At 39.5% G+C, this 26,875-nt stretch overlaps 1 protein-coding gene across 1 annotated transcript; it reads right to left on the bottom strand.

Moving 5' to 3' along the window:
• Positions 1-1,354: 1,354 nt before the first annotated feature.
• On the bottom strand, positions 1,355-26,862 carry ANKMY2 (ankyrin repeat and MYND domain containing 2). The gene is made up of 10 exons (XM_065830229.2): positions 26,668-26,862; positions 23,561-23,625; positions 14,951-15,089; positions 13,114-13,212; positions 11,264-11,424; positions 9,809-10,023; positions 8,556-8,691; positions 6,689-6,817; positions 6,126-6,267; positions 1,355-2,838 (listed from the first exon to the last, which is right to left on the bottom strand). The coding sequence occupies exons 1-10, from the start codon at positions 26,732-26,734 to the stop codon at positions 2,615-2,617; spliced, it is 1,377 nt and encodes a 458-aa protein (XP_065686301.1). The 5' UTR covers positions 26,735-26,862; the 3' UTR covers positions 1,355-2,614.
• Positions 26,863-26,875: the final 13 nt, after the last annotated feature.

Genomic DNA, 26,875 nt, shown 5'->3' with positions numbered 1-26,875 from the left:
ACAAGTTAATTTTTAAGAAACTAAGGATAAATAATTTCATTCCATATAGTTTCTACTGGACAATTAGACTTACTGTGTTAACTAGCAGTAATTTGTCTTAATCCCTCAAAATAAAGATATGAGAAAGCAGCCATTAAGCTTTTCTCATTTCTGAGAGGGATTCAAGTTTCAATGTGCTGATTCGTGTGCTGCACGAATGCACTGAGAACTCTCAGTTTTATGTGAATACTCATTTGGTCTCACTACGGTGGAACAGTGAGTTCTTTTGCCTGCTGACAGCCAGCTCCCAGCTGTGGCTGCTCATGCTCTCCCATGGCACAGGCCACTGCTTATTCGTCCTTTTGGAGAGCCAGGACTTGCCGTACACTGTGCACCAGCCCAAGGCTGCTGACTGGTTTTAACACAGTCTCTTCTATAACCACATGTGTCGTGTGATGCTGTGGCTCCACACCCTATATTGTTGGTTTCTACAGCCTATTACTATAAGGCAGCTGGTGGGAGATGTGCACATAGATGGAAAATAATACAGTTCCTCACATCTTTCTGTCACCATTCTGCCAAAGGCCTAAAGTCAATGCTATCTGACATATCAAAAGCCCTTATTTAGCCTCTGACTTGTCTTCCGAGTAACATGTCACGAGATGTTTCTTCCAATTCATGATTACGCGAGAGCCAGTCATTCCCCCTGGTTCATGCAGGACACGTTAACCATGATCTTCCAACAGAAGAGCCATTGCCAGCTCAAGCTGAGGAAGGCAGAGGTAGCTCTGGAGCGTCAGTGCGCTCTGGGACCCAAGATTGGGTTGCAGTTGCTCTCCTCAGACTCGCTGTGCAGCCTCTGCTCATAGTGACTTTGAGGCCTATTCAAGTTAGGATGGGAAAAAACACAACTGCAGAATCCGCATCAACAATACCATGCTTCACATCTACTACCCATGTTCATATTTGCTCCTATTGCTTAGGCTTTTCTTCCTCATCAAGAAGCGTTGTCTGGCAGACTGAAAGCAAGACTTATGCTGTGGATTTTAACACAGTTCTAAAATCCTGAAGCATTTCTGCCAAAGGGTTTGCATTTTCAGAGAAACCTTGAAGAGCAACGCTCCCCCATGAGCCCCGAATGCCACATGTAGAACAGGGAACCAGAAGTACTTCTGCATTCCCAGATCCAAGAGTGGCCAGTGACCATATCGTGACTCCATATCTCAGTTCCAGGCAGACATCTCTTGCTTGCCAATTGTCAGGAAATTAAACTCGTACACCCGAGCTAGAGGAGGCCCACACATGTAAAACGAGAATGTCACCGTATGTCCCAACAGTGTTACAGATGCAGTAAAGAAAATTGCCATGCAGCTCCTTCTTTTAAAAAACTTCCCTTTATTCTTTACAATTTACTAATCCTTGAAATTAAAACATGGGTACATTCCCTGCACAGGTGCATTTATGTATCCTTGCTCTTACAGTTTTCAAAATATTAAACAAAAACATTCAATATATTAAATAGTAAAAAATTAATAGTATTTTTCCTCTCTTTCCTCTGAGCATGGTCCTTATTCCTCTAAGTTGAAGGATATTGCCATGTTCAAAACATCCAACAGTTATCTATCGCAATTTTTGCCATCCTTATGCAGCAAGTGGTATTTTCAGTTGTGGCGTTCCCATTGATTTCACAAGACACAGCAGTAAATCTGAGTGAAAACAGCACAGTTAAGGGGAACTATTTTCTAGATACAGTATTCAGTTGAAAGCCTAAGTGAAATCCCAGTTGTGTCAATGCACACATGAATTTTCCCATTTAATTCACTGCGACCAGTGACATCCATCCCAGTGTGCTCTAAGACATCTTTACCTGAAAGCTAAGATTTAGAAACCATTATTATTGTCAGTCAGAATATTTTAAATCATTCTGGTCTTCCCTTCATTAGAGTTTGACAAACTTGGAATATTTTTGATTAGACCAATAGTGAAATAATTCTGTTACAACATATATTTCACAGTCAGCTTAAGACGTCTGAAACAGCAGTATCATTTAATAAAATTGCCACAAAATGGACACTATTGTTGTGCACTCACTAGTCAAAAATATTTACAGTACAGATGAGCATCTTCAGAAACTTAACTGCTCCTGAATTCTTTCAGATAAAGCTTCATAAAATGGTGTCAAAAAACCAGTTTAACAGTTGGCTTCCAAACACTTTTAACTACAGTTCTGTGTACTTGCAAAAAAACCAAAAATTACAATTAAAATAGATTTTAGGTTCTGAAAACATGAATAATCCAAATCAAATGCTTTTTATTTTTCACCAAGTGGCTGATTAACCACAGTCATAGATCTTTACTATGCTTACTGGTGGTATACATGCAGATGGATCTATGCCACTCTAGTTTTTATCAGATAAGAAATATCTACGTTGACAATCTACAACAGAACCTTAAGTATTTATAGACAAATGAGCCAGCATTTCATCTCAAGATAAGCAGAGACATGCTGTCTTTCAGAGGGAGTCTCGCAGAAGCCATGCCAAAAGAACTCGGACATGGTCAGCATAAAAAGTTCTCTAAGACATTTGAGGTACAGGGACGTAGCCAGAACACTTAGTCCCCTCCTACCCTCCTCTTACTCCTCAGAATCTTGAATTTTTTGAAGAGCAATGTCAGATAAGCCAGTCTCACTTTGCAGTGGACTGTCAGGGTGCAGGGCTCGTGCCTCCGTCTCTTTGGTAAATTCAGGTTCTTCCGTTCCCTCAGTAGCATGATTTGGATTCACTGCTTTGGTAGCATCCGGACCAGGATCTGACTGTTCTTCACTTGTAGAACTACCCTCTACTAGTTGCATGGCATCTAAGCAAAAGAGAAATTGCATCTTTAGTAAACAATGAACCCATCTGCAAACAAACTTTTTTTGTTGTTGTTGAAGAGTAACAAACACTAGGAGACTTTGCATCAATTACAAAAATGATTAACTTCAGCAAGGTTCATCAAAAAAACCCTAAGGCACTACAGCTCTGCTTACGTTGATGGAATATTGCTCTGAAACAACCCTACACAAAGTTCTCCCTAATTTATTTTCAATTTTGCTAAACTTCTTTTTAATACTAAGAAGAGCAGAGTAGGACACTACAGTTCTTTTAGCTTTGAATTCAAACTTGCTTTATTGACACTATTCTTACAGTTAGCTTTACAAAGAATGGCTGCAGGCTGGTTAAACAGAGAGTACAGGTTAGTTTTTTATGTTTGTGGTTTGGGTTTTTTTTGGTCATTTGGTTGGGTTTTGTCGGCTGGTTTGATGTTGCTGGGTTTTTGTGGCAGAATGCAAACCCTCCTCTCTCCCCCTCCCTCCTTCAGTATGGAGGGAGTAGGCACATCTCCCTCTCTCTGCTACTTGAGGCTAACAGCTTCTTTTGTTTGGCCCAGAGCACCCTGGTCAGGGCCATTAGGAGAAGGGAGTGCTGAGGCGCCAGTGAGCTGCTGGGCACCTCTGACCAGTGTGGGGGATGTCTGGAGGCTTCAGGGGCACCCCACACACGGTGTGGGGGTGCAGAGAAGCTTCTAGAATGCCTACAGTCAGGTCTGATCAGCCAGTATAAAAACGGGACTCTCGTCGAGACTGCGCCCATTGTCGCCGGTCTCTCGGAGCACGATGAAGATGCTGCCGCCGAGACCCCCCCTCGCCGGGATGGAGACTCCGCTTGCCTTGCCGCCACGGGTGTGAGTAAAACCCCTCGCAGGATTGCGAGTATATTTATCCTTTCCGTGCACATATGCACGTGTAACTTCCCGTGCTTAATACAAGCACGTATAAAATTATTTCCTCGCACAATCGCAAGTGTAACTTTATTCCGTGCATATTTGCACGCGTACTTTAAATTATTTCCTCGCACAATCGCGAGTGTAACTTTATTTCCTCGCACAATCGCGAGTGTATTTTCCTCCCGTGCTTCCACATAAGCACGTGTAGTATTCCATGCACATTCGCACGTGTAAGTAAATTAATCCTCACACAATTGCGAGTGTATTATAAATTTACCCTCGCGGAATCGTGAGCGTACGCTTTACCTGTATCTCTTTAAGAATAATCCCGCACCGTGTTCAGGCAAGTGTGTACTCCTCTGGGACTCGGGGGTGGTTCCGGCACTGTTTTGGGTGAAGCCACGTGCATGCACTCTGTGGACTGCCTGTTGTACCAGTTGCTGCCCCTTAGTAATTTTCCTCAACTGATACCCGAACCTATATTTAAGTCACTTTTGGAGTGCTAAAACCCTGTTTCTCACCGATTTAATAAAAGTGGTTTTGGACCCTGTTGTCCCTTAAATTAGCCTCAGGGTGCCTCTGTGACAGTTTTTTTTAAGGAAAAAAAAAGCATTCACATTATTATGTAGGAAGCATTTTTGCATGTTACAGACTGAATAAATTAATTTCTAATGAACAGCTGACCACAATGAACTTCAATTGAAGCGCATCATCCTAAAATTTATAAGCTTACTGCATGGAACAGAATCACCCACTGCACCTTTACTTTTAAAGCAATGTCTTCAAAAGAAAAAAAAAGTCAAGTAACTTTTTGCCTTGTTTCTGCTAAGTAGGGATCATGTGCTAGCAATTCTGAGAAGAGAGGGAAGCCTGACTGGGGGCCCTGGCACCTTCGGAAGGAGTCTATCTCGGTCTCTTTTTCTCTGTTATGATTGACAGCCAGCTGAAAACCCTGTCACATCCAGCCACAACACTGCCAGAGCCCTGCCAAGGTCTCACTTGGCTCTGCAGCCAACTGCCTTAGGCACAAGCTGAAACACACACCACCCTTGCATGGCAGAAACTCTTAAACTCTAGGTTTTGCTTGTAGTTGCAGCTGCTGGGTTTTTTACTTCCCACTCCTGATGTATAGGATTTGTAGGGGGTATTATTAGCTAAAAATTGCTGTTGGTAAGAGGACCGTTGATGCAGCACCATTCAGAAGGTGACTTCAGGCTAAGAGCAATTCACTGTCTTGCTAACAAAGCATAATCTGATAAGGTCTCTAGTGTGTTGGCCATGTAGGTGAAGAAGTTAGTGAAGATTAACATGTAGGTAATGGAGTAGTAACATGTCAAAAAAATGTCAGCTTCCCTTTTTACGGATGGGAGGGGGAAGAGCCATCCACTAAGATCTGTCTCTGCCTCCGCACCCAGACACTGACTCATTCAGTTAACATGAACCTGCAAGCGCATTTGTCACCAGTGTGAGGTACCACACTGCTCACAGCTCTTCACGTTTTGCTGTGTGCGATTTCTGGTATCCTTGTCCCCAAATTCCACAGTCATCTTGATGCCATGCAACAGCAACTCTTGTAACAGGATCATCACATGGAGCTGTTGAAAACTTCAGTAAGTAACTTATTACTAATTTACTTCCTGCTATAGTTTTCACAGTCCAGCTGAAGTGAAGGATGCTGCCATTATAAGAAAAGTGTGAGTTGTCCAGTGCATTTCTATGATCCTCAAAACAAGGAAAAGGGAATCTAGTAAGTTGTACAAGAGAAAAAGTGATTTCACCTCCAGTTTTTGTATTATTTCACATGGTATCAGAATAATTTAAGGGAGTGTGTGTGTAAAACAGTGGTTTTTCTGTCATGATGTATTAATCATCTGCTTTGTGAAGGGAGAAAAACACCATTAGCAGTTTAGAGTGGCGCTTGCTTTCTTCACATTCAAATACACAACACAACTTGATACTCTGATCATGAAGAAAGTATTACAGGATAATTAACTGCTGCATTAACCTTTGCAACTGGAAGGAACGGGCTGCTTTCTTGTTATCCAACTTGTCCTAATGCCTCCAACGAAAGGCAGAGTAGCATCAAACTTCAGCATGATTTTGGTTAAAGATTTGGATTTTGAAACAGTGCAGTGTACTTCACAGTACTTTAGTTGCAGAAATCTGTGTAACTCTAGCATTAAAAACCAGATTTTAGAAAGTACACAGCACTTGTAATTTGAAAGACCAGAATTCCACAAATGCATGTATGCTACTATGCTACAACAAACATTTTTCTTTCAAGCGTGGCTCTTACAGATTTTAAGATCTCTTGCTGTTCCTCCTTGTGGTGCAGTTAATGCAGCATTAGTTTCAGCAAGCAAACTACAGATTCTAACCTTTTTTTTCCTTTTTTTCTTGTTTCCTTTTTTCTTTGGCAGCTTCTAGTTCTTGTTTCTCATGAATTTCCTTCAGGGTCTTGCAGACTTTTTTGTGGGTAAACCAGTGCATTTTCTGGCAGTTCTGGTCACAGTACATCACCTGAAAGTTACCAGAGCTATCAATTCATCTTTATGTATTAAAAAATACAATATTCTTGTATTTCTTAACGTGCCAAATTAGATCTCCCTATGTATATTACTTACTGGTATTTTAAAGCAGTTTTTAAGGTCATATGGAATGATTCTAAGCTATATGAACTCTATAAAGAATAGTTTACTTTGTAAACATACAGAAATTTTACTCTTTCTTAGTTCTTAAACATACACACTTGGAGATCCAAGTGCTCTTACTTGTGAATTTCAGGCACCTCTCCCAGAAGTAGCTGGCTTGCACATTTTCATTGTAGGCATACGTGCCACTCCTCATAAATCTACACAGTAAATAGTCAAGCATTCAAAATCCTCGGCACCTCAGTGGCGCTATATTTTGTGATTCATTACAACTATTCATGGATTCTTACCATTTTGCACACTGAACATCTTTTGTCTGCTCCCTTTCCCCCACAAGTTGTACAGAATTCGGCATCCACAAAACCCACTTGGCCAGTAATAGCTTGTGTAAGTACAGAAAAAGCTGTAGGATCAGAACCCTGAAAGGTAAGACAAGAGGTGGTCAGGAAGTGAAAAACCAGCACTCCCATCAAGAGGGACACAAGAAGAAAACAAAACAAGGAATGTGAGTTTCCAAGCAACCGGCTGCGGTCTCACTCAAGATGCCATAGCAGCAAGAACATAAAACTAAATCGCAAAAGTTCAACTCACATGCGCAACCCAACATTTCTACAGTTAGCTACATTTTTGTATATAAACTTAACTCAGTCCTTAGCTTCTGTAGAAAGGAGGATTAAAATTATATTTTTTTACTCGGTAATTTGTTAATAATACTACTAATGAATTCTGTTCTTTACGTGCTGTCATGTGCTTGTAGCAGGTTTTTGCAAATTTGTCTCTGTGCTGACACACACAAAGATATTTTACTTGTCAGTGCAACACTATTGTGCTCAGTGCACTCAGATACTACAGACCAAATGGTCAGAAATCAGAATCTTCAAAACAATTATTTGCAGTATCTTTCCCAAGCAATACAAGCAGTAAGATTTAGTATATTATACTGATAACCATAAGTTACGACTTTTCTTTCAGGCAATGATGTAAACACTAGAGGAAAAAACCCACCAAGTTGCCCCATCTCTCAGTAAATCCTTGAACTGTTGGGCTACCATGGAATATACATGATCATAATGACTACGACAGTGCTGAGATGCCCAGACTGAATCCAAAGTAATGGTGCAAGCCAAAGGTCAAGGCCTTCCAGACAATTAAAATGTATAGCATCTCCTCCTTCCCAGTTCTGCAAATGGACAGAAATCCAATGCAATAAACTGTATTTCTTTAAAGGGAGAAGGCACAAAAGGCTACAAGCTCTTGTAAGAAAAAAGGAACAGGAAGGAAAATGTTTACTTTAAAGCAAGTCTTAATGCACCATGATGGCTTATGTTTCCACATGGTGTTTATTTTTCTGGCCTAGACAAACAGTAGGGATTGCATTAAGCCTCAGGACATTTCAGTAGACTGGAGCCACTTAAGCGGGAGGCTATTTTTAATTCACTCAGCATAATCCAAACACGTCACAAAATTGTTCCACTTCCCCAGTGTTGGTGCATATAACATGTAGCTGTTGGAGGCCAGAGAGAGCATTTTTAAAAAGAGTAACAACTCTTGTGTAAGATTTATTATGAACTAATTAACAGTACTGTGATGAAGTGTGTCAGCCAAGGTGCATGAGGAAAACTGAAGTTAGATTTTTTAATTTGTAATTTTGATTTCCTAATTTAGCTATACATTTTACTCTCCCTGTTATAAAAGGAGCTTCACAGAACATTTTCTCTGTTTCTACCATCATGTACTACTAACTTTATGTGTACACTAGAAATGCATTAAATCTAGGAAATGATTTGATCTTAAATTGAATTTAGACATTGTGAAAAAAAGATTGCAAAACCTACAACTTGTAAAAGCGAATTGGCAAAGAAAAACTGAATAGACATCTCACAGTAGGAAAAGAAAGCTCCGACACAAACATAGTTATAATTTTCTTTAAAAGCTGAAGTTTTTAAGCATTCATTATAGACACAGGAAAACAAACAACTAGTTGAAGTATTTTAGAGCATTTTCCTGTAATATGTTTGCCAGAGAGTTCAGGGACATCAAAAAACTTTGCTTAATATAATACATTGCAGAAGCTGAAAAACAGAAAGATGGCTTAGTTTAAACTGAATTTACTATGCAAGTTGCTTGGAAAGTATTTTCTTGATAGGAAAAACTTACTATTTCAACAGGAGCAATACTTCTCACAAGCTGCTGGAGCAACGTAGCTTCACAGTAAGGAAACTTTCGGATACTTTCTCGAATTAGCTTCTCTTGATATACAGGAAAACCATCTTTATCTCTTCCTTTCAAGAGACTAAATTTTTAAAAACCAAAGTCAAATAAGAAATCACATAGTGAATGTTCAAGAACAAATACCCAGCATGCTGTGCTCTGTCCTCCTGACTCTGTCCTCTTTCAGAGAAAAATTATAATTCAAAATAATTTGACAACTTCAAATGTAACAGTGTTTAAAATGCAAATGAAATGATTTTTATTCTAATGGGTAATCATTATGAAATATAAAATAACTAAATGTATGCTCTGAAACCACTATTTACTAATTGAGCCACACAGAGAAACATAATAATCTACCGGTAGACTAGTATCTACATCAGACTGAAGCAGCAAAATGCTTTGTTGTGCTTAAAAATTAGCATTGTAAAAATAAACACAGAAGAATACATAATACTTTAAGATGCAAATTCTGCTTTACTTAATGTTTAATAGTGTGTTACAGTCCTAGTGTTTCTATATTTAACTGGTTGGCTCCTACTTTTTATATGGACCACCAATGAACTATTTGGTTTCAGTATGTGAAAGCTGACTTCATAATTTATTTTCAGCATCACACAGAAATCCATGGAGGTCTACGGGGAATGTGATCCTTCCGAAAGCCAGGACATTTACTTTGATACTTAAAAACAAGCAGCTGGTTTTGTAACTCTGAGTATGTTCTGAAGATCCGTGTAAGTCTCATCCCGAGCCAGTGGGATTTGCACTTCTCGGTTGCTTAAGTGTTTTTGAAAATACTCTCATCATGTATGACTTCTGGAGAGCAAGAGAAATGCTCCCAGATGATCCATATCAGACACTGAGAAATTCTTTTTTCAAGCCTGTCACTCCCCTTTGTCTCCACCCCACGTCGCTCTCTGCTGTTTCCTGGTGTGTGATTGCCAAGCTCTGACCGGTTCCAGCAGGGAACTGAAGCACTAGGAATGTTTCCTTTGTACCCCAGAAAAGACAATGTCACTTCAGACAGAAAAAAGGGAGTCAATGCCACCCTGAAGTGACTGTAACTGGGATTATTTCAAAATGTACTTGGCATAGCCTTTATCCAAGACAATCCGATCTATTATTACAGTTGTCTTTCTTGCGTATCTGTAAAGCTGGTTCATGCACAAACCTTCAGACCTCTCTGTAGAAATACGTACCTTTTGATAAGTCCATCTAGTTTATCCTCTCGCTCTTTTAAGAATGTAAGACATTTCTGGAAGATGCAACTGATGTAGTGCATTTTCATAGCAAGTACCTCATTCATATCTTTCTGCTTCATACATTTCTCACAAATTAGATCCAGAACCCTGTAACATTTCTGCAGTGCTTCTACTTCGGCCAATAGAGGGTTCTCTTTTACCAGCAACACGATCTATGAGAAAGATTGAGGAAAATGTAATCCAATTAGGAACTAATGTTTTTGAACTTGTGCATCAGCATTAAAGGTTATACAGCTCATCATAGCTAAATTTCAGTGGAGTTTCTAATATTCCTCTAATTCCACCTTATGCAGTCTTCCCCTTCTTTTTTCAGTCATTATTTGGTATTACTATTTAGTATACGGTAATTCACAGTAACCGTAAAAGCAGTATTCAAAATTAAGTCTGGTATTAAAAATAATAAGTATCTTCCCAGAGTAAGAACCTAAAGAGTAAAAACTATTTTAAAAGAAAAAGTTACAGAAACTACTGGACACTGTTGCAAAATCTCTTTCCTTTTAAACACCTAAGGTAGGGGTGTGAAACTCATTTTCACCTGAGGCCACATCAGCCTTGTGGTTGCCTTAAAAGGGCTGAATGTAATTTTAAGACTGTGTAAATGTAACTACTTCTACAAATGAGTTTGACACCCCTGACCTAAAGTAAACTGGACTTGTATGATTTAAGCAGTTTCACAGAAGACATGAACCTCGCATAATCTTGGAGTGCTTCAGGTGCACTAGGAAAGCACTGAACTCACCATTTTAAGAGGGAACTCTTTACTCGCTAAATTAGCTGCCACGGATGCATTAATGTTTGCATGTGTTGCAGATACCTGTTTGGCAACTGTTGACAAATTCCTGACTTTGAACGGCAAACCCAAGGACCTTGTCTTTGAATTTAGGTGTATTAATTTCTCTGAACTACACTGGAGGAGTAAACATTATTTTCAGCAAATACACTGGGAAGTAAAAATAAATATCACTTGCCATACTTTCAGAAACAACAGCAGCAGATGTTACTACGGTGAACCAGTGATGAAGGTAGAAAGATACATGCTGAGACAAGCATTGAGAGAACAATGAGATTTTGTTAAGCCAGGAGATTGTTTTATGTTTGCACCTCAAGTGGGTCTAATAAAAAAAGCAAGCCAAAAAGAAAGCTATTTATGGCTATTGATGTAAAAAACACATATCTCTCCACTTTAAGATCTTAGTTTGAGATTACGGTGTATATAGCTTCAGTTTTTAATCATGTCCAAATGTTGAGCCCAATTCTTTCTCATTTTCAGAAGCATCTGAATTAGTGGATAATACTTTTGATCTCAACTGGTCTCTGAAGAGCTGAATGCTTTCTGACGTAAAGAAACAGTTCCCATGCCAACAAACACATAGAATTTGCGTATTACTCCACCTTAACAGGATGCATATTAGTAGTAGTAATAATTTTATGTAGAGGCCCAGCTAATTTTACTGGCAGTTTCGGTTCTTTATCTAAACCTTGTGGTTTAGTATAGTAGTCCAGCCTTTCACGCGGGAAGAAGTTGTTGATGACAGTCACACAGTCATGTTGACCTAAAGGCACACAAGAAAACAAATGACCAATGAAATGACATAACCAAAAAAAAGACCTAAATCTGTATCTAATAAAAGCGATGTGAGAATTACCCACAAAGGAGCTCGGCGAGATACGCTTTGCAGTGGTAACAGGCATTCGATAAGCGCAACTTTTCTGCTCAGTAAGTGTAACATACTGACTCCCAGCAGGGAAGGACTTCATGAAAATTCATTTTGAGAACGCTGTCCTGTTCCTGCACCCTCCCTCCCTGGTATGCCACAACCAAGAGAACAGGTATTTCTCCCCAAAGTTATATTATACTAATAGTGAAATGCTGGTGTTAAAATTTTCCAAGAGAGGTTCTCTCCACTTTGCACTTTCAAGAATTAATGACATTTGCATCGAGACTTATAAGTTTTCAGACCTGAAACAGATAGTGCATTAACCTAAAGTGGGAGAAATTTTAAGAACAGAACATGCTTAAAATTTAACAAAAAAAAAAAAAGGGACCGTGATGGAAGTAACACCCCCTTCTTATTTTCTACATCTGACAACATGATGGATTACTTGGCTAAAGGGAAAGTAAAACTTAGCTTCTCCAGTTCAGGATCACATTCTTTAAATTGATTTATCTTGGCACTAATCCTGTTAATCAGTAGAAGATGACATAGCCAAGCAAATTCCCAGCATTTAAAGCTCTCCACTGTTTCAGAAGGGACTGTTCTAAGCTAATAGAGCACAGTGTAAGACAAATGACAGGGTAAGAAGTATCCTCACTTCCCACACACAGACAGATGAATTAATGTTGATTGGACAGAGAATAAAAGAAAACAGGAATGGATTTCAACACTCAGACTTCTGCAGAGCAGCATATCTCAGTATGCCTCAAAATATTTTATCTCAGTGACATGATGAGATTTGAAACAAGAATTCTCCAAAATTATGTTGGAGACAATATTCCCCATTAGCTAATAACTCAATTCAGCATCACATTGGAAAAGACTCTCCAAATCCAAAGCATAATTAATAGGAATGGACTTCTCTGACATATTAAGTGAATAGTTAAGGCTTTGCTGCTTGAACTTCAAGTGAGTAATGTCAATCTTTTCCTCTTTAAAAGACAAGAATGAGATATCATTGAAACTGAAACTGCGCTAACGCACTATTCAAGGAAGTAGCTCTAAAAGGCAAGGCAGGTTCTTGAATCCAGAACACCTAACAGACTTGCAAGAGAGTTTTCAGACACTTAAACAAGAAGGTTGCGTTGAAGTGAAAATATGGGTCTCATTTTTGGTTGTTGGGAAGGTCATTTGGACAGCAATAGCTGAATTATTAAAATGATGCCACTTTTTCTGATAATGTTTTATCACACACCCTTGCTAGAAATGGAGAAAAAGTTGCATATTTGGGAACATTCATCCAGGAAACTCCCATCATTGTCAAGATGGGTAAAAAAGTAAAAAGGGTTTAGGAAAAAAAAAAAAAAAAAAAGACAAGAAAAAGAAAAAGAAACATAACAATGGAAAAAAGCCTGGTTCCATGTTTTGCCAGGATCACACATCATACTGGAATCACAAAGCTTTTCTCTTGTTCTTGTCAAGTTCAGGTCCATAAATACTGACTACCTTAGAACAGGGTCTGAGACTTATATCTATCATTTTACTTCTTTAGGAATTTAGGAAATCACAACAGACTTTTCACCTTACCCACAAAAGCAGCCATCTGAGCTGCTGTCCTTCCCACAGAGTTGACAACATCAGTTTCTGCTCCAGCCTCTAACATCATCCAGGTGATTTCTTTGTTTCCTGAATTCAGAAGGGAATGAGAGAGAAAAAAAATATAAGAGAAAAGAACTTGTAATTCTTTATGTTGTAGAAAAACATGGGGTGAATATCTTGAAGAGCAGGAGTAACACTGAGGGAAATAAGTGTTCTTAATGTCATTATTTGAAGCTTATAGGAGTCTTATGCATACACTAGAGCTTGGTCCCTCTGGATAGCAGTATAGAAGCAAATTCTAGTAATCTAGTTTGACAGTTCAACTACAACATTTGCTATTCTAAGAAGAAAAACAAATCCAGTACTATTATGTAGCAGGAGCATAGAGAAGAGAACAGATTGTTCCTTTCCCCGCAGCAGGAACTGGGTGTTCAGACTGGGCTAAATACCAAGTAAAATGAAGCTAAAATTTGATGGGAAGATTAGATGACTTAATTGATGCCCTTCAGAGACTAATAAGGACACTTGTCACCACTCGTGCTGGTTCTGCTTTCAAAGGTGTTCTTAGAGTATCAGGTTTTGTGCACATGCTAAGTACAGAAAAGTGAACTTAAAGAATTGGGTTGTGGATGGAAAAGAGTATTTCTGATTTTAAAACAAAGGCAATGCGTCAGTAGTGCTTATGTACCTTTTGCACTCACAGATAACAGACCTTAAAGTCAACATTCAGAAGCATTCAAACCCAGGATGGCAGGTTAAAAGCTCAGCTGTGAGAAAACGGTAAAAATCCACCATTTTCCATAAAGCTGGAGCCATTTAACAACCTCCGAGAGTTTGTTCCCGTCTATCTGCTGCAGCTCTGATGTCGCTCAATGCCACAGAACACTGACATTTCCCAAATCTTTTTACCAAAGTTTTAGCAGAAAAGCAATCTGATGATCCAGTTAAAGTTCACATACACACATATGCCCTTCTTTTTTATACTTAAGATGAAAGAAGGCAGAGTTTAAACTCTGCCTGCTAAGAAATCTTACTTCTTTAGAATCTCCTTTTTGGGATGACGTAAGTGGCCTGGTAAAGAAGATACTTAAGATAACCTAGTATTCCCAAATCTAATATTTTCTCCAGAAGGAACTATGGTTTTTTATGTAATGTATTTTTCTTACTCAAGGAAATAATTGTTCCTTTCATCAGGGAAAAAGAATAGCAAGTGGAAACCTGCAAACCACCACTTCAGACAGGAGAAGATACATACAGCTATAAGCACGCTCAAGAAAAAAAAAATGTAAGAGTGAATATTAATGTGAGAAAACACTTTTTTAAAAACTTACTAAATACATGTTTAAAAGCCCACAAGATAATTGCAAAAATAATATAGGAAAAAGGCAAAATTTGAAAAATACTAGATTGTTCTGACAAGCCGCAAATGTTAGCAAAGGCTACTGATTCGTAATCCTAAAAAAAAGCAGTTTGGTGCAGCATCTTTTCCAGTGTAACACAGTATAATTAAACAGAATGTATCCTACTTCAGGTGAAAACAGTCACAGGAGACTGAATTTTGAGATGTGACAAACAAGACAAAATAGAGTATATGTCTCAAGATTCTGAACAAAGTCCATTTTTATATGAAACAAGCCTGAACAGTAGCTATCTTATTCCACTGTCCTGATGATTCTGCTGGTCTTGACATATATTCCTGGTTCATAAAAGTAACAGTAAACCTGAATAACCAAAAGATGCCATTTTCCTTTAAATAATTAATTTATGGCAAATTGTACCCATCAATGTCATAAAAATCAGTGTGCTAAGTTCAGTAAGAAGTTACCTGAAAGTCCAGCAAACATCAAGGCAGTGTATCCATGCTCGTGTTCGTTGCAGTTAACATCAGCCCCGTGTCGCAACAGCAACCTGCACATGTCTATTTTCCCTTTGTACGCTGCATGCATTAGAGGGGTCATGCCATGCTAACAACACAAACAAGAAGTAGCATACAAAAAATAATTAGTTTTATCTCTTGATCTCCATACCATCGATAATTTTTACTTGTACGTACACATTGAGTGTATCTGCCTAAGCCTCACAAGATTTAAGTTAGCAACAACAAAAACGCTCACAAAACCTTGATGAAAAAATACGTTTACTAACATATAGTAAGTCTGCCGTTTCCATGTTGCTTTTCTGATTATGCTTTGCTATATATTTGAAAACAGACCAGACTGATAAAACCCTGTACCACCAATTTGTCATTGGCATTTTGTATAAGACATTAGTGCTGAAGACAATTAATGTTTCTGTCAGTGACAAAAGCTTGTTTTAGAAAATTTGTTAGGTTCCTAAGTTATTTCTTTTCTCCCCCACATGATCTGATGAGCAACAAGAAAATTAGGAATAGGTTCTTGTTGCTTTTGCTCTTACAGAGACTTGCAGTTCCTGAAACCCATCTTGCTCATTTTCAGTCGTGATTACTTGTAATTGTGCTACCCTCCTCTCCCCGCCCCCCCCCCCCTTTTTCCACCTTTTTGGTATTGTGTCTGTGCTCTTCCATCAGCCAGTGCTCTGAAAGCCCTTGCTCAGACACACAGCCCTAACTAGACTTTAACAACTGCACTGTCTCACACCTTGCCTTTTGATAGACTGCGCTCGCAGGAAAAGGCTCAGCTTCAGCAACAGAGGCACTGAGTTTTTATTAGAGTTGCACTGGTGTAGTTATAAACACAAATCTGGGCAAACCCTAGGGGTAGTTTACAGAACTAGGGTGAATTGATATTGCAGGCACTCTCCCTCTCAAAGGGCAGGGAGAAGCACATTTCTGCTTGAGAAAATTGCATGACATTCCATTTTTAGAATTCGATGCGCTTTTTCCAATATGCTGTTTATTTTCACTTAACAGCAAGTCAGGATTCATGTTATCAGTCAAGACATAGTAATTGCCCAAGAACATTCTCCAACACTGAATAAAAGGGAGTGTGCTTTAGTCTGTCCCTGAAGGAAATCAAAATGGGATTTTCTTCCTTTTTTTTTCAGGTTAAGGCTGTATGTGTGAATATACTCACATACACCATTACTGCAGCTCTGTAAATGCATAGTAATGTGATACTCTGAAATAAACTGTCAGTTTGAGCCTTAATATATTTCTTGGTTCAACTTACGACAGAATAAAACCCAATTGAGTTAAATTTGTCAGTATAATTTTCAAAAAACTCCTAAAGGTGAGAGAAATTGGGAAAGTTAAAATTATAATAACAATTTTAAAGCATTATATTTTCTTCATTCTCCATTCTAACTGAAAACAATAACATATGATTACTTGATGCATTATATTTTAGTAACCCAAAATATTTTGGTAAACTGCAATAAACACTGTTGTTAAAAAAACAAAAGATGTGAAGACATCACTTCACAAACATGAAACAAATTTGTGATTGTTTCTGTCAGGTTTCAGTTGTGGACCTACAAAGGCTTTCTATCCTAATATATAAGTATGTTGTGTTATGTGTTATGCTATGTTGACAGCAATTTTTATGAGTAATCCCAGTCTGGAGTCATAGTATGGGTTCACCTTCTTTAGCAGCACAGAAAAGTACTGCTCTAAGGGTATGAACACGATAAGGTTTTTGACTGGAGGAGAAACATTAAGAAAACAATTTTAAGTTTGGTTTTATCTTGAACGTCAATTGCTTCAATTAAAAAAAATATGTCTCATTATAGGAGAAAAGAAAGGGCTGGTTTGGGTGTGGTTTGGTTTGTTTGTTTTTTGTTGTTGTTTTGGTTTTTGGTGGTGGCACTTTTTTTGGTCACTCCCTCTTCCTGGGAACCTTTTTTAAAAAGCCTTTGATTACATTTTTAAAGTGTCAGGCAGTGGTGTGGATCAAAAAAACATATCAAGCAGAAAACATGTACAGTTGTTAGAAAACTGGATTTAAAGTCACACGAGTATCAGCCTTTCACATTCACAGCAAACAAAAAAGTTACAGGCTAGACACAAGCTCGGTATCCTGTGTTATGCCCCTATGCAGAAACTGAGATGACTGCAAATATTCTTGTCAGGCTGAATCTCAAAGACATGGCCAGCAACAGCATGTTTTCTGACAGTTTATTAAGCACAGAGATGACTTTATTGTTCCAGTATGGAACAAAGGATGAAGAATCCATTTTCTAGCAGCTACTATGTGATGTTCTTCTGACCAAAAATCCAGTCTTTTACCCTCATTGCCTAGGACAAAAACTAATCTCTCCCAGTTTCTTGTTTACTTTGCAGGGACGTTACACAGTTTACAGGGAGCAAAATTAACACCTCCCATCTTGGTGGTGAGTAAGGGGTGACTAGGGAACAAGACCATATCTCATCCCAGTCACCTGGGCATATTTGGCAGAAAAACTGACCACATTGTGAGCATTTACTCATACTGACCGTGTAAGAACACAGACATGATACATGTATATTTTTAAAAGCCATTGTTGATGATACACTACAGAAGTGGCCACATAGACCTGTGTTATTCAAGAGAAAAGAGGAATCTCGGCAGTCCTCAGATTCCAAGGGTTTTACACTTATCATCCTCACTTCATCCTTCTTCTCAGTTGTGGAAACGTGGCCAAGATGTGGCACATGTGGGCTGGATCACACTGGAGCAGCTCCCTCGGCAGGTATTGGCATGCACTATGACACTGAATATGTGAACACCAGCTACTTAACTGCAGTTTAAGTCAGAGGGGATTTGGGTAATGGAACCAGAAAATAAAATTTTAAAAGAGTCTGTAAAAACTCCAGCTGAGAAACTGTTGTAGACACTTTTATGCTGATGTGTATGTTACAGCATCCACCTCCTCCTTTCCCAGCTCATTTTGCAATGAGGAACCCAGCCCCACATTAACATGAAAAAAGTGCCTTATTTTATTCTTTTGATTCAGGCAACTATAACAGTCCTATTCATTCAGAAAATTACAAACTAAACACATAGACTGGAGGTTTGGCTTTCATTTGAGACAGTATTTGGAAAGTTACTAAAAAGGAAAAAAATTCTTCAAAAAGAGCCTGTGTCAAAAAGAATAAAGAAATACTAGTTAAGTAATGTCTTAAAAATCAACTTTCCTAAATAAAAATGAAGAGCACTACTGAAATCAGACCAAGTAATTAAGACTAATTCAAATAGGTATTTGGAACTGGATTGTAAAAACATCTCTGATTTTTAACAGAAATGGTACTGAATGCTGCTAATCTAAAAATACTTTACTTGAATTTTCATTGCATGAAAGCCTTTAGAAATTTCATCTTTAAAGCTTTTGCTTGCCCTTGATTGCCCTAACCTATCTCAAACTTATTACAAGCTGGTTTTGGAGGCTAGTCAATAGACACATGCATGAAAATTTTAGCTATAATCAAGTATGAATAAGAAATACTGTTAGTGAGTGTAAATATGTCGATCATAGCTATAGTTCTCCTTTTTTAGTGACCCTGCTGAGCTGTTGGTTTCACATCTATAACACATTAGATTTCTCTGATGATCTTTCTGTTCATCTGCAGTGATGAAAAGTTTAAGTCTACATCAGTCAGTGACCTGAATTGAAAACAGACAGTTCTTAGTAGCAGTCAAATTTTCTTCCGTTTGTGTATTTTGAAATACTATTTAAAAAACATCAAAAGACAAAACTCTTTCTCCTCAATAAAGTCCAATATCTGGGTATTTTCTGCTAGCATAGGAAGTTCATACTGGAATAGCAAGATAGATTAACTGAAGAGCTCTCCACTGAACATTATCAGTATGAGCAAAGCTACACGTCTCATACACTAATAAGCCAGCTGCTGCTGTGATTCCCAGAAAGTATTCAGTTCTGTAATTAGCATCTAGAAGTGGACTGTTTCCAGAAAGATGTATTCTGTTACAGAAGAGAACAGCTGAATTACCAAACTAGAGGAAAAAAGTAATGCTGCTAATGCCAAATGATAATTCTATATATAAGAAGATTATGAATTACCTACAAATTATTTTAAATACACAAAACTGTGAAGCCTTTTCAGGTCAAGTCTCTCCACTTGATCTGCAGAAGCTGTGGGATTGTGGTACTACAGTGCTCCTTTGCAGCCTGAACTGCCAATGTGACCACAGCTAGAAATGCCACACGCTTCCTCTAGACTGCCTTTCCGTAATAATCTGAAAGATCTTAGCCGCACCCTGCAAATGGATGGAGTTAAAGTCAGCACACTGCCAACATGAAGCGTCAACACTATTTACAAGCTTTGTACTTCCGGGGGAAAGAAAAATCCTGAACACTTTCTTCCACACTACGTTTCCAAATTAGCAACCACTCCACATAAAACAGGACAAAAAATGACTAAGCAGTGTGCATTAAATGAAATATATTTGTGTTTATTTTGCATCCATTTCCATTGCTTATCTATTTGTCCTAATATCTTGGGACATCTGAACTTAAATGCCTCTGAAGTTTTAAAGGTGCCAGAGTCAAACTTTTAAAGACAAGTTTTGTGGAAAAGCTATCTACTTATTTGTTTTCATAAAGAGCCAAAATACCTTTCCTTTCTTTGACAAACAACAACAACAAAAAATATTTGCTCTGAAAAGATGCTGGGAAAAACAGGACTGTATCTGCTGGATATTACCTTTTGGAAGGTGGGCATCTGTGAAACTAAGCTGAATAAAGGGGTTTTACTCTGCTTTCAAGTGACCTACTGCTCCCAGTGGAGCACTGCAGATCAGAGGAGGTGAAGGGTGAGTGAGTCTTGGCACATGGGCAGGAAAGGCAAATAAATGTAGAGATTTTTAAAACATTTTTTTAAATACATGTAACAACAGCAATGCTGAAACACTGTGTCCAGCTCATGCCTCCATTTTTGAAGGAAGAAGCTGAAATAACTGAAAAGGGTTCAGGAAAGAACCATGATTACAGCTCAGTTACTGAAGAAACAAAACTCTAGTAAAGAAAATTGAGAAGTCAATGCATTTGGAAATTGTTTGAGATGTGACTTGGTCCTTCTCTAAAAGTACATAGAGAATAGACTGCATGTTGTCAGTAGTTTTTAAATCTAGAAACAAGCAGACCTAAGCAGTTAGAATATATGGTCAAACAAAAAATTAAAGGGACATCTTATGTGTTTCTTTTTTTAAAATCAGGAAGTGCAATATTTAACAGTCTGCTTCTGGATTCTCTAGCCTGTGGAAATTATTACATTGTGACTGCATGCATGCTGTAGCACAGAGGAATTATACTAAACCTGTGCTCATTTAGTAGATTCTCTCATGTAAAAGGGACTTTAAAGAAGGAAATGAGTTTTTAGTTCCCAACTGAATTGTGCTCCCATTTCAATATCTAAGCATTTTCAGGGCTGTTTCCTCATTTCTTAACATCAATAAAATAAGTAACAATAGTAAGATAATTTGAATTTCAGGATAAACAGCTAAGTCAGCAGCATAAGAAAATAAGACCTGATGCATTCAAGCAGACTCCAGTTATAGCAATGCTGAATAACAGATGAAGCTAATGTTTAACTGGGGTTTCATACACTCTATTTATGTATAGATATTAGAATAACACAGAGGGAAAATGGTTTATAACAGAAAAACTCTAGAAGTTGATGTGAGATGAATGACGGATTGTGAATCCTAAAAAAATCTGAACTCCTTCTATTTAAATATGCATCATCACACGCCACTCTTGGGGATAAAAAGGGCACTGCAGTAAGTCCATTGCATGAACTTTTTAAGCCTTATGTGCCTTGGGTGTATTTAGTCAGATGTGAGCATTAGGCAAGTATTGTTAGTACCATTCTTTAACAATAGCCTGAGGCATAACTTGCTACGGTTTCCATTAATAAACCATATCCTCTCAACAGTAATTCTGCATGTTGCTCTAATACTGCATCAAGGGTGCAGTCATTCAGCACTAGCTCAGCAATTACATTCAAGAAAAGCTTTTAGAGTACAAACAATAATGGACATTTGCAAATATACTTACACTGTATTTTGTGTTCATAAAGTTTACTGTAAAGGTTAGAGTAGTTTGTCAGAAGTTGTTGAAATTCATACATTAGAAATTAAGGTTTAAATATTAATTTTATTTAAGGACAATCAGAAAACTGATCTGTTGGCAGCACAAAAAAAGGCTAACAATGCTCCAGGAAGATAACCAGTAGATGAAGCAATAATTTTCCTGCATTCATGAGACCACAGCTACAACACTCTGTCCAATGTTGGGCCTTTCAGTACAACAAATACATGGATAAACTGCAGTGAGTTCAGCGGGGTACCACCAAGACATGGTAGGAACTTTGAGCACTCGTGGAGTGAAGAGAGGCTGCAGGAACCGGGCTTGTTCAGCCTGAAGAACAGATGGCTTTGGCTGCATCCAGTGGAATCCCTCAAGGCTGAGTACTGAGACCGGTACTATTCAATATATTCATCAATGATTTGGATGAGGGAACAGAAGGCACTGTCAGCAAGTTTGCTGATAACACCAAACTGGGAGGAGTGGCCAACACACCAGAAGGCTGTGCTGCCATCCAGCATGACCTGGACAGGCTGGAGAGTTGGGCAGGGAAAAATTTAATGAACTATAACAAGGGAAAGCGTAGAGTCTTGCATATGGGCAGGAACAACCTCAGGTTCCAGTATAAGTTGGGGAATGACCTGTTAGAGAGCAGCATAGGGGAAAGGGACCTGGGGGTCCCGGTGGACAGCAGGATGACCATGAGCCAGCACTGTGCCCTTGTGGCCAAGAAGGCCAATGGCATCCTGGGGTGTATTAGGAGGGTGGTCAGTAGATCAAGAGACGTCCTCCTTCCCCTCTACTCTGCCCTGGTGAGACCACATCTGGAATATTGTGTCCAGTTCTGGGCCCCTCAGTTCAAGAAGGACAGGGAACTGCTGGAGAGAGTCCAGCGCAGGGCAACAAAGATGATTAAGGGAGTGGAGCTTCTCCCTTATGAGGAAAGGCTGAGGGAGTTGGGTCTCTTTAGCTTTGAGAAGAGGAGATTGAGAGATGATCTCATTAATGCTTATAAATACATAAAGGGTGAGTGTCACAAGGATGGAGCCAGGCTCTTAGTGACAACCAATGATAAGACATGGGGCAATGGGTGCAAATGGGAACACAAGAGGTTCCACTTAAATTTGAGAAGAAAATTCTTCTCAGTGAGGGTAACAGAGCACTGGAACAGGCTGCCCAGGGGGGTTGTGGAGTCTCCTACTCTGGAGACATCAAAGACCTGCCTGGACACATTCCTGTGTAACCTTATGTAGGTGTTCCTGCTCCAGCAGGGGGATTGGACTAGATGATCTGTTGAGGTCACTTCCAATACCTAACATTCTGTGATTTTGTGAACGCAACAGCAGCCAGCCAGTGCCTACAGGAAGATCATCAAGAAGACAGGGCCAAACTCTTCAGTTAAGGTGGCAGGAGGGCGAGACAATGAGCCTAAATGGAAATAGATGTTCAGACATAAGGGAAAAACATTTTCACCACAAGCATGGTAAGGCAGTGGAACAAGTTGCCCAGAAATATTGTGCGGTCCCCATCCTTGAAGGTTTATAAGGCCAGACAGGATAAAGCTCAGAGCAATCTCATCTGACCTTGGAGCTGAAGCTACTGAATGGGAGGCTGAACTTTCTGAAGGTCCTGACCTGAGTGTTCTGACGTCCTGAGGTCCCTGCTAGCCTGAATTTCCCAGGGATCCTATGAAAGTTAGGAAAAGCACAAACTGACACTTAAATTGATAAACTGCACACTGATCAAACATGCAAGCTGGTTGACTGCAGTTTTTCTTCCACTCCATATTAACATTATCCGCTTTAGAAAAAACATTACAGAAGAAAAAGAGAAGGAAATAGATATAGACATTATATTAGGTTCCTTTTTCCACAAACTTCCTCCCAGATTCAGACAGCACTTAAGGATTTCACCTTCTACATATCTATCACCTCTGCCTCTGCAAAAGACAGTGTTTTCCACTTCTGACCTAGTTACTAACTGTGTATGTTTATGGTTCTGCAAAGATAAGGCATTAGGTGATGAGATGCAAGTGTGAGATGGGGACAGGTATTCCCTACCCATACAGTCTGCTGGTATCTAAGCAGAGGCACTACAGTTTGGTGGAGGTGACAAGAAACCAGGGAGCACTCCCATGTGTCTTGCTGCAGCGTTGATTTTACCTTACAGACACCCAAGTTCATGCCGGAACTTGAGAGAAAATACAAACAGTGTAGCACTGCAAGTAACATTAATCTTTAAATTTTCTTAACAACAACAAAAAAAAAAAAAAAGGCTCTTCAAAGTTTCATTATTCAGCTACAGGTTAGAAATATCTTCAGAATAACTGATTTCCAGGAGCCTGTATAGCAATGTTATTTGACAACAAAAAGGTCTTCAGACTTTGTATTTTCCTTCCTAAACCCAGTATTATTCTTGTACAGTTTCACTGTACCTCATCCAAGCAATTGACACGGACATTCTTGCTGCCCAGTAGCCGTCCAGCCTCCTCGGTGTTTCCTTTAATGGGAAAAAGAAAAAAAAAAAAAGAAAGACAAAGAGAGAAATGGGGGTGAGAAGAGGAATGAACTGTGAATCAAGAGGGAAAATATCAGTTCCCTTCCTGATTAGAATCAAAATCTTTGTAGATTAACCACTTGAGATATAGATTAATCACCAATAACGCAATTGCACTTAGTGAAAAGGTTTAGGAATAACCAGTGTTCTGTTCTAGAAGCTAAAAGAAAGAAGTCATAACATCAAAGAGCAGTCTGCAGGCATGCACTAGAAGTGAACATCCATTTTTTGTGAAGTAACTGATCTACACACACACAGAAGAAAAGGACACTCATATATCTTTTCATAAACTGCATCAGAACAATTCTGAATGAGTAAATGATACTGAGCATTTTAACACATTCTGTACTTTGACCTCTTTTGGAGCACCTTATGTCTAAAAGAGCTACCTTGATTCTCAAAAAAGGGAATTATCCCACTCAAAGACTTTTCTGATTAGAATGAAACATGCTTTTTAATTTACATAAATTCCATTTCCTGTTTAAAATTTGCAACATTCCACCTCCCAGGTCCACAAATGTGGAAGGAATTTGCTTTTGGTAATAGACAATAGAGGTGGAAAGGACAAACACTGAGATAGCTTGATCAATGACATTTCTAAAAATTGCCAAATGCACAAGTAGACTGAACTCTGGGGAAAAAAAAAAAGGTAGGAGGAAAAGTAGGTCATAACTTTGTATTTTATATTTATTATTATCACAGTATTTATATTTGCTAAAAGAATCCTTTCAGTTAAGCCACAGATCTAAGAATATGATTTAAAGTCCTTGGAAGGCCTATTCAGTAATGTCAATGCAACTTCAACAGACATTCAAACAAACAGAAATAAAAGAACATTCAAAGAGTCTAAATTTGGGGAATTAAATTTATTGCAAATTAACAATTTCTGATCATTGATTCAATGACAAGCAAAGTTCTTCCAGCAGTTATGTGCTTAATAAAAATAAGCATCACATTCCTTATTTTAATGACAGACTTCATGTTTATCTTCTTTATATCACAAGGAGGGGCTCTTTCAGCAAATTTTCAGCAAAGCAGCTCTTGCAAATTCAGTTTTGTCTCATTTTCTTTCAAAAATAAATTACAAATACTAGAAATAATTTATTTTCATAAAGTTTTCGGTTTCCTTACCCATTTTTTCTAAAAAATAATTATTTTAGGGAAAGAAGCCAATCACCTGAATCATTTCACACACTTGATAAAGATGCAGTAAAATATACTGACATAGCACTGTCACCAAATACATGTCAAAATGTCACCCCAAACACATACATACATACACACACACACACACACATATATATATATATACACACAGAGATGTAAAACATGTGAAGCTTCTTAGAACCTGGAGTAGTTTCCAGAAGAACATCAGAAACAGCAAGTCTTCCAGGTAAATTTTAATGCAAGCAAAGTTGCATTTACAAGTTCAGGTTCCATTTGACAAAACATTGAAGGACTTCCAAACAAGACACTAAATTGACAGAAGTCAAACTTCTAGAATTAGCTAGAACTTAAAGTTGGAGCAATGCTGTTCATAGTGGTGCACGGTAGGAAACCAAGAGACAACAGGCAGAAGTTGAAAGGAAAATAACCTTCAGAGTGGATACAAGGAGAAACGTTTTCACTATGATCCCAGTAAGGCAGCAGAACGGGGTGCCCAGTGACACTCCAGTCTCCATTCTTGGAGGTTTTCAAGGCCAGACAGGCTAAAGCCCTGAGCAATCTCATCTGACCTCACAGCTGACCTGTTTAGAGCAGGAGGTTGGCCTAGAGACCTCCTGAGGTCTCTTCTAAAGTGAGCTATCCTATGACCCCAATCAGGTAAGTCAGACAGAAGTGTTTACAAACTGAAGACCTAAAACTCCGATTAAAGTGAGTCAATCAAACTGACTCTCATCTAGATTAAATTAGTGGCCTATGTCTCTGACACAAAGCAACATTTTAATAGAATTGAGAGTGAAGTTCCAAAACTATAATTTCTTATGGGTTCAAATTGCCTCAAAACTACATGTGGAAATGTATGTAGCGCAATACACATTTTTCATTTACCTCCAGCTAACAAACACCGCCCATAACTTTCAAGATACCATTTAGGGTATAACTATTTAGATAGGACTGTGAAGTTCACGTTGCTGGACCATGAAATCCAACTGTTACAGCAAGAGGGACAGAAAGCAGTAAACATATGTGTCACATGAAATGGTGAAACTGTGACAGTTACACGAAATGCAAACTAAAACAGTCCAAGGGATAACAGGTGCACAATACCTTGGACAAGCTCAAAATGTGTTAATTTAAGAATATCCTGTCTGCAAGGACGTCCTGCTCTGGCAACAGCATATAAGAAAAACTGTAACCGGCTAAAGAACTGGGTTATCCCCAAGAAAACATTACTTTGCAGAGCACATTAATACAAGTCCTTAGATAAACGCCAATGTACTTTACAAGTATGAATACACATAAGAAAGATGTAAACTTTCCTTGGCAGAGTCAGACCTTCACAGCTGGGCTTGCCCTGGCTGTGCTGCAGAGCAACACACGCCTCCTCCGCGCCTGGCAAGCCGCCCCCTTGGCATTCCCTGGACGGCACAGGCCTGCCTCACGCTCGGCCAGCGCTCTCCCACTTCGAGAGGAAGTCATTTTCCCCGTTTAGGAGGAGGACGCGGCCCACAGAGGGTCTGCAAGGCCAGCAGGCCCATGTCACGCCCCCTGGGGAGCCCCGCAGTGCCGGCGGCCCGGGGCTGAGAGGAGCCCGCGGGAGGCGGCAGCGCGGTCGGTAACGGCTGCAACGCCCCCGCCGCGGCCCAGCGCTCCGACACCACCGCGGGCCTCAAAGCCAACCCTCCTCGGGCACAACCGACGCGGCGGAGAAGGGGCGCCGGGCCTGCCAGCCCGCGGCGAAGTGAAGGCGCAGGAGCCAGGCCGGCGGGGGCAGCACCAGCGCCCACCGCCGCAGAGGGGCCAGAGCCAGGCCGGGCTCACCTGTGGCAATCACTCCCAGCAAGTCCTTCTCCTCGGGGCTCAGGTCACCTCTCCTGGGGGGAGCCATCGCGCCTCCCTGGCTCCCGCAAACGGTAAGGTGGACTCGAGACGGCGCCGCCCGGCGAGGTGAACTCAGCCCGGCCGCGCCAGCAGCCTGGGCCCCGCAACGCCCCCAACCACCCCCGCCCTGCGGCGAACCCGGCAGCGC

This window comes from Patagioenas fasciata, chromosome 2, assembly GCF_037038585.1.
Source record: "Patagioenas fasciata isolate bPatFas1 chromosome 2, bPatFas1.hap1, whole genome shotgun sequence".
Classification (NCBI taxonomy): Eukaryota; Metazoa; Chordata; class Aves; order Columbiformes; family Columbidae; genus Patagioenas; species Patagioenas fasciata.
This window is presented reverse-complemented; position numbering and strand designations above follow the sequence as displayed.

Excerpts from the sequence above, each read along its gene's own strand:
- ANKMY2 (XM_065830229.2), bottom strand. The coding sequence starts at position 26,734 with ATGGCTCCCCCCAGGAGAGGTGACCTGAGCCCCGAGGAGAAGGACTTG. Across the intron at positions 23,626-26,667 it reads GCTGGGAGTGATTGCCACAG|GAAACACCGAGGAGGCTGGA; the intron begins GTGAGCCCGGCC and ends TTCCCATTAAAG. Across the intron at positions 6,268-6,688 it reads GATGTTCAGTGTGCAAAATG|GTGATGTACTGTGACCAGAA; the intron begins GTAAGAATCCAT and ends GGTAACTTTCAG.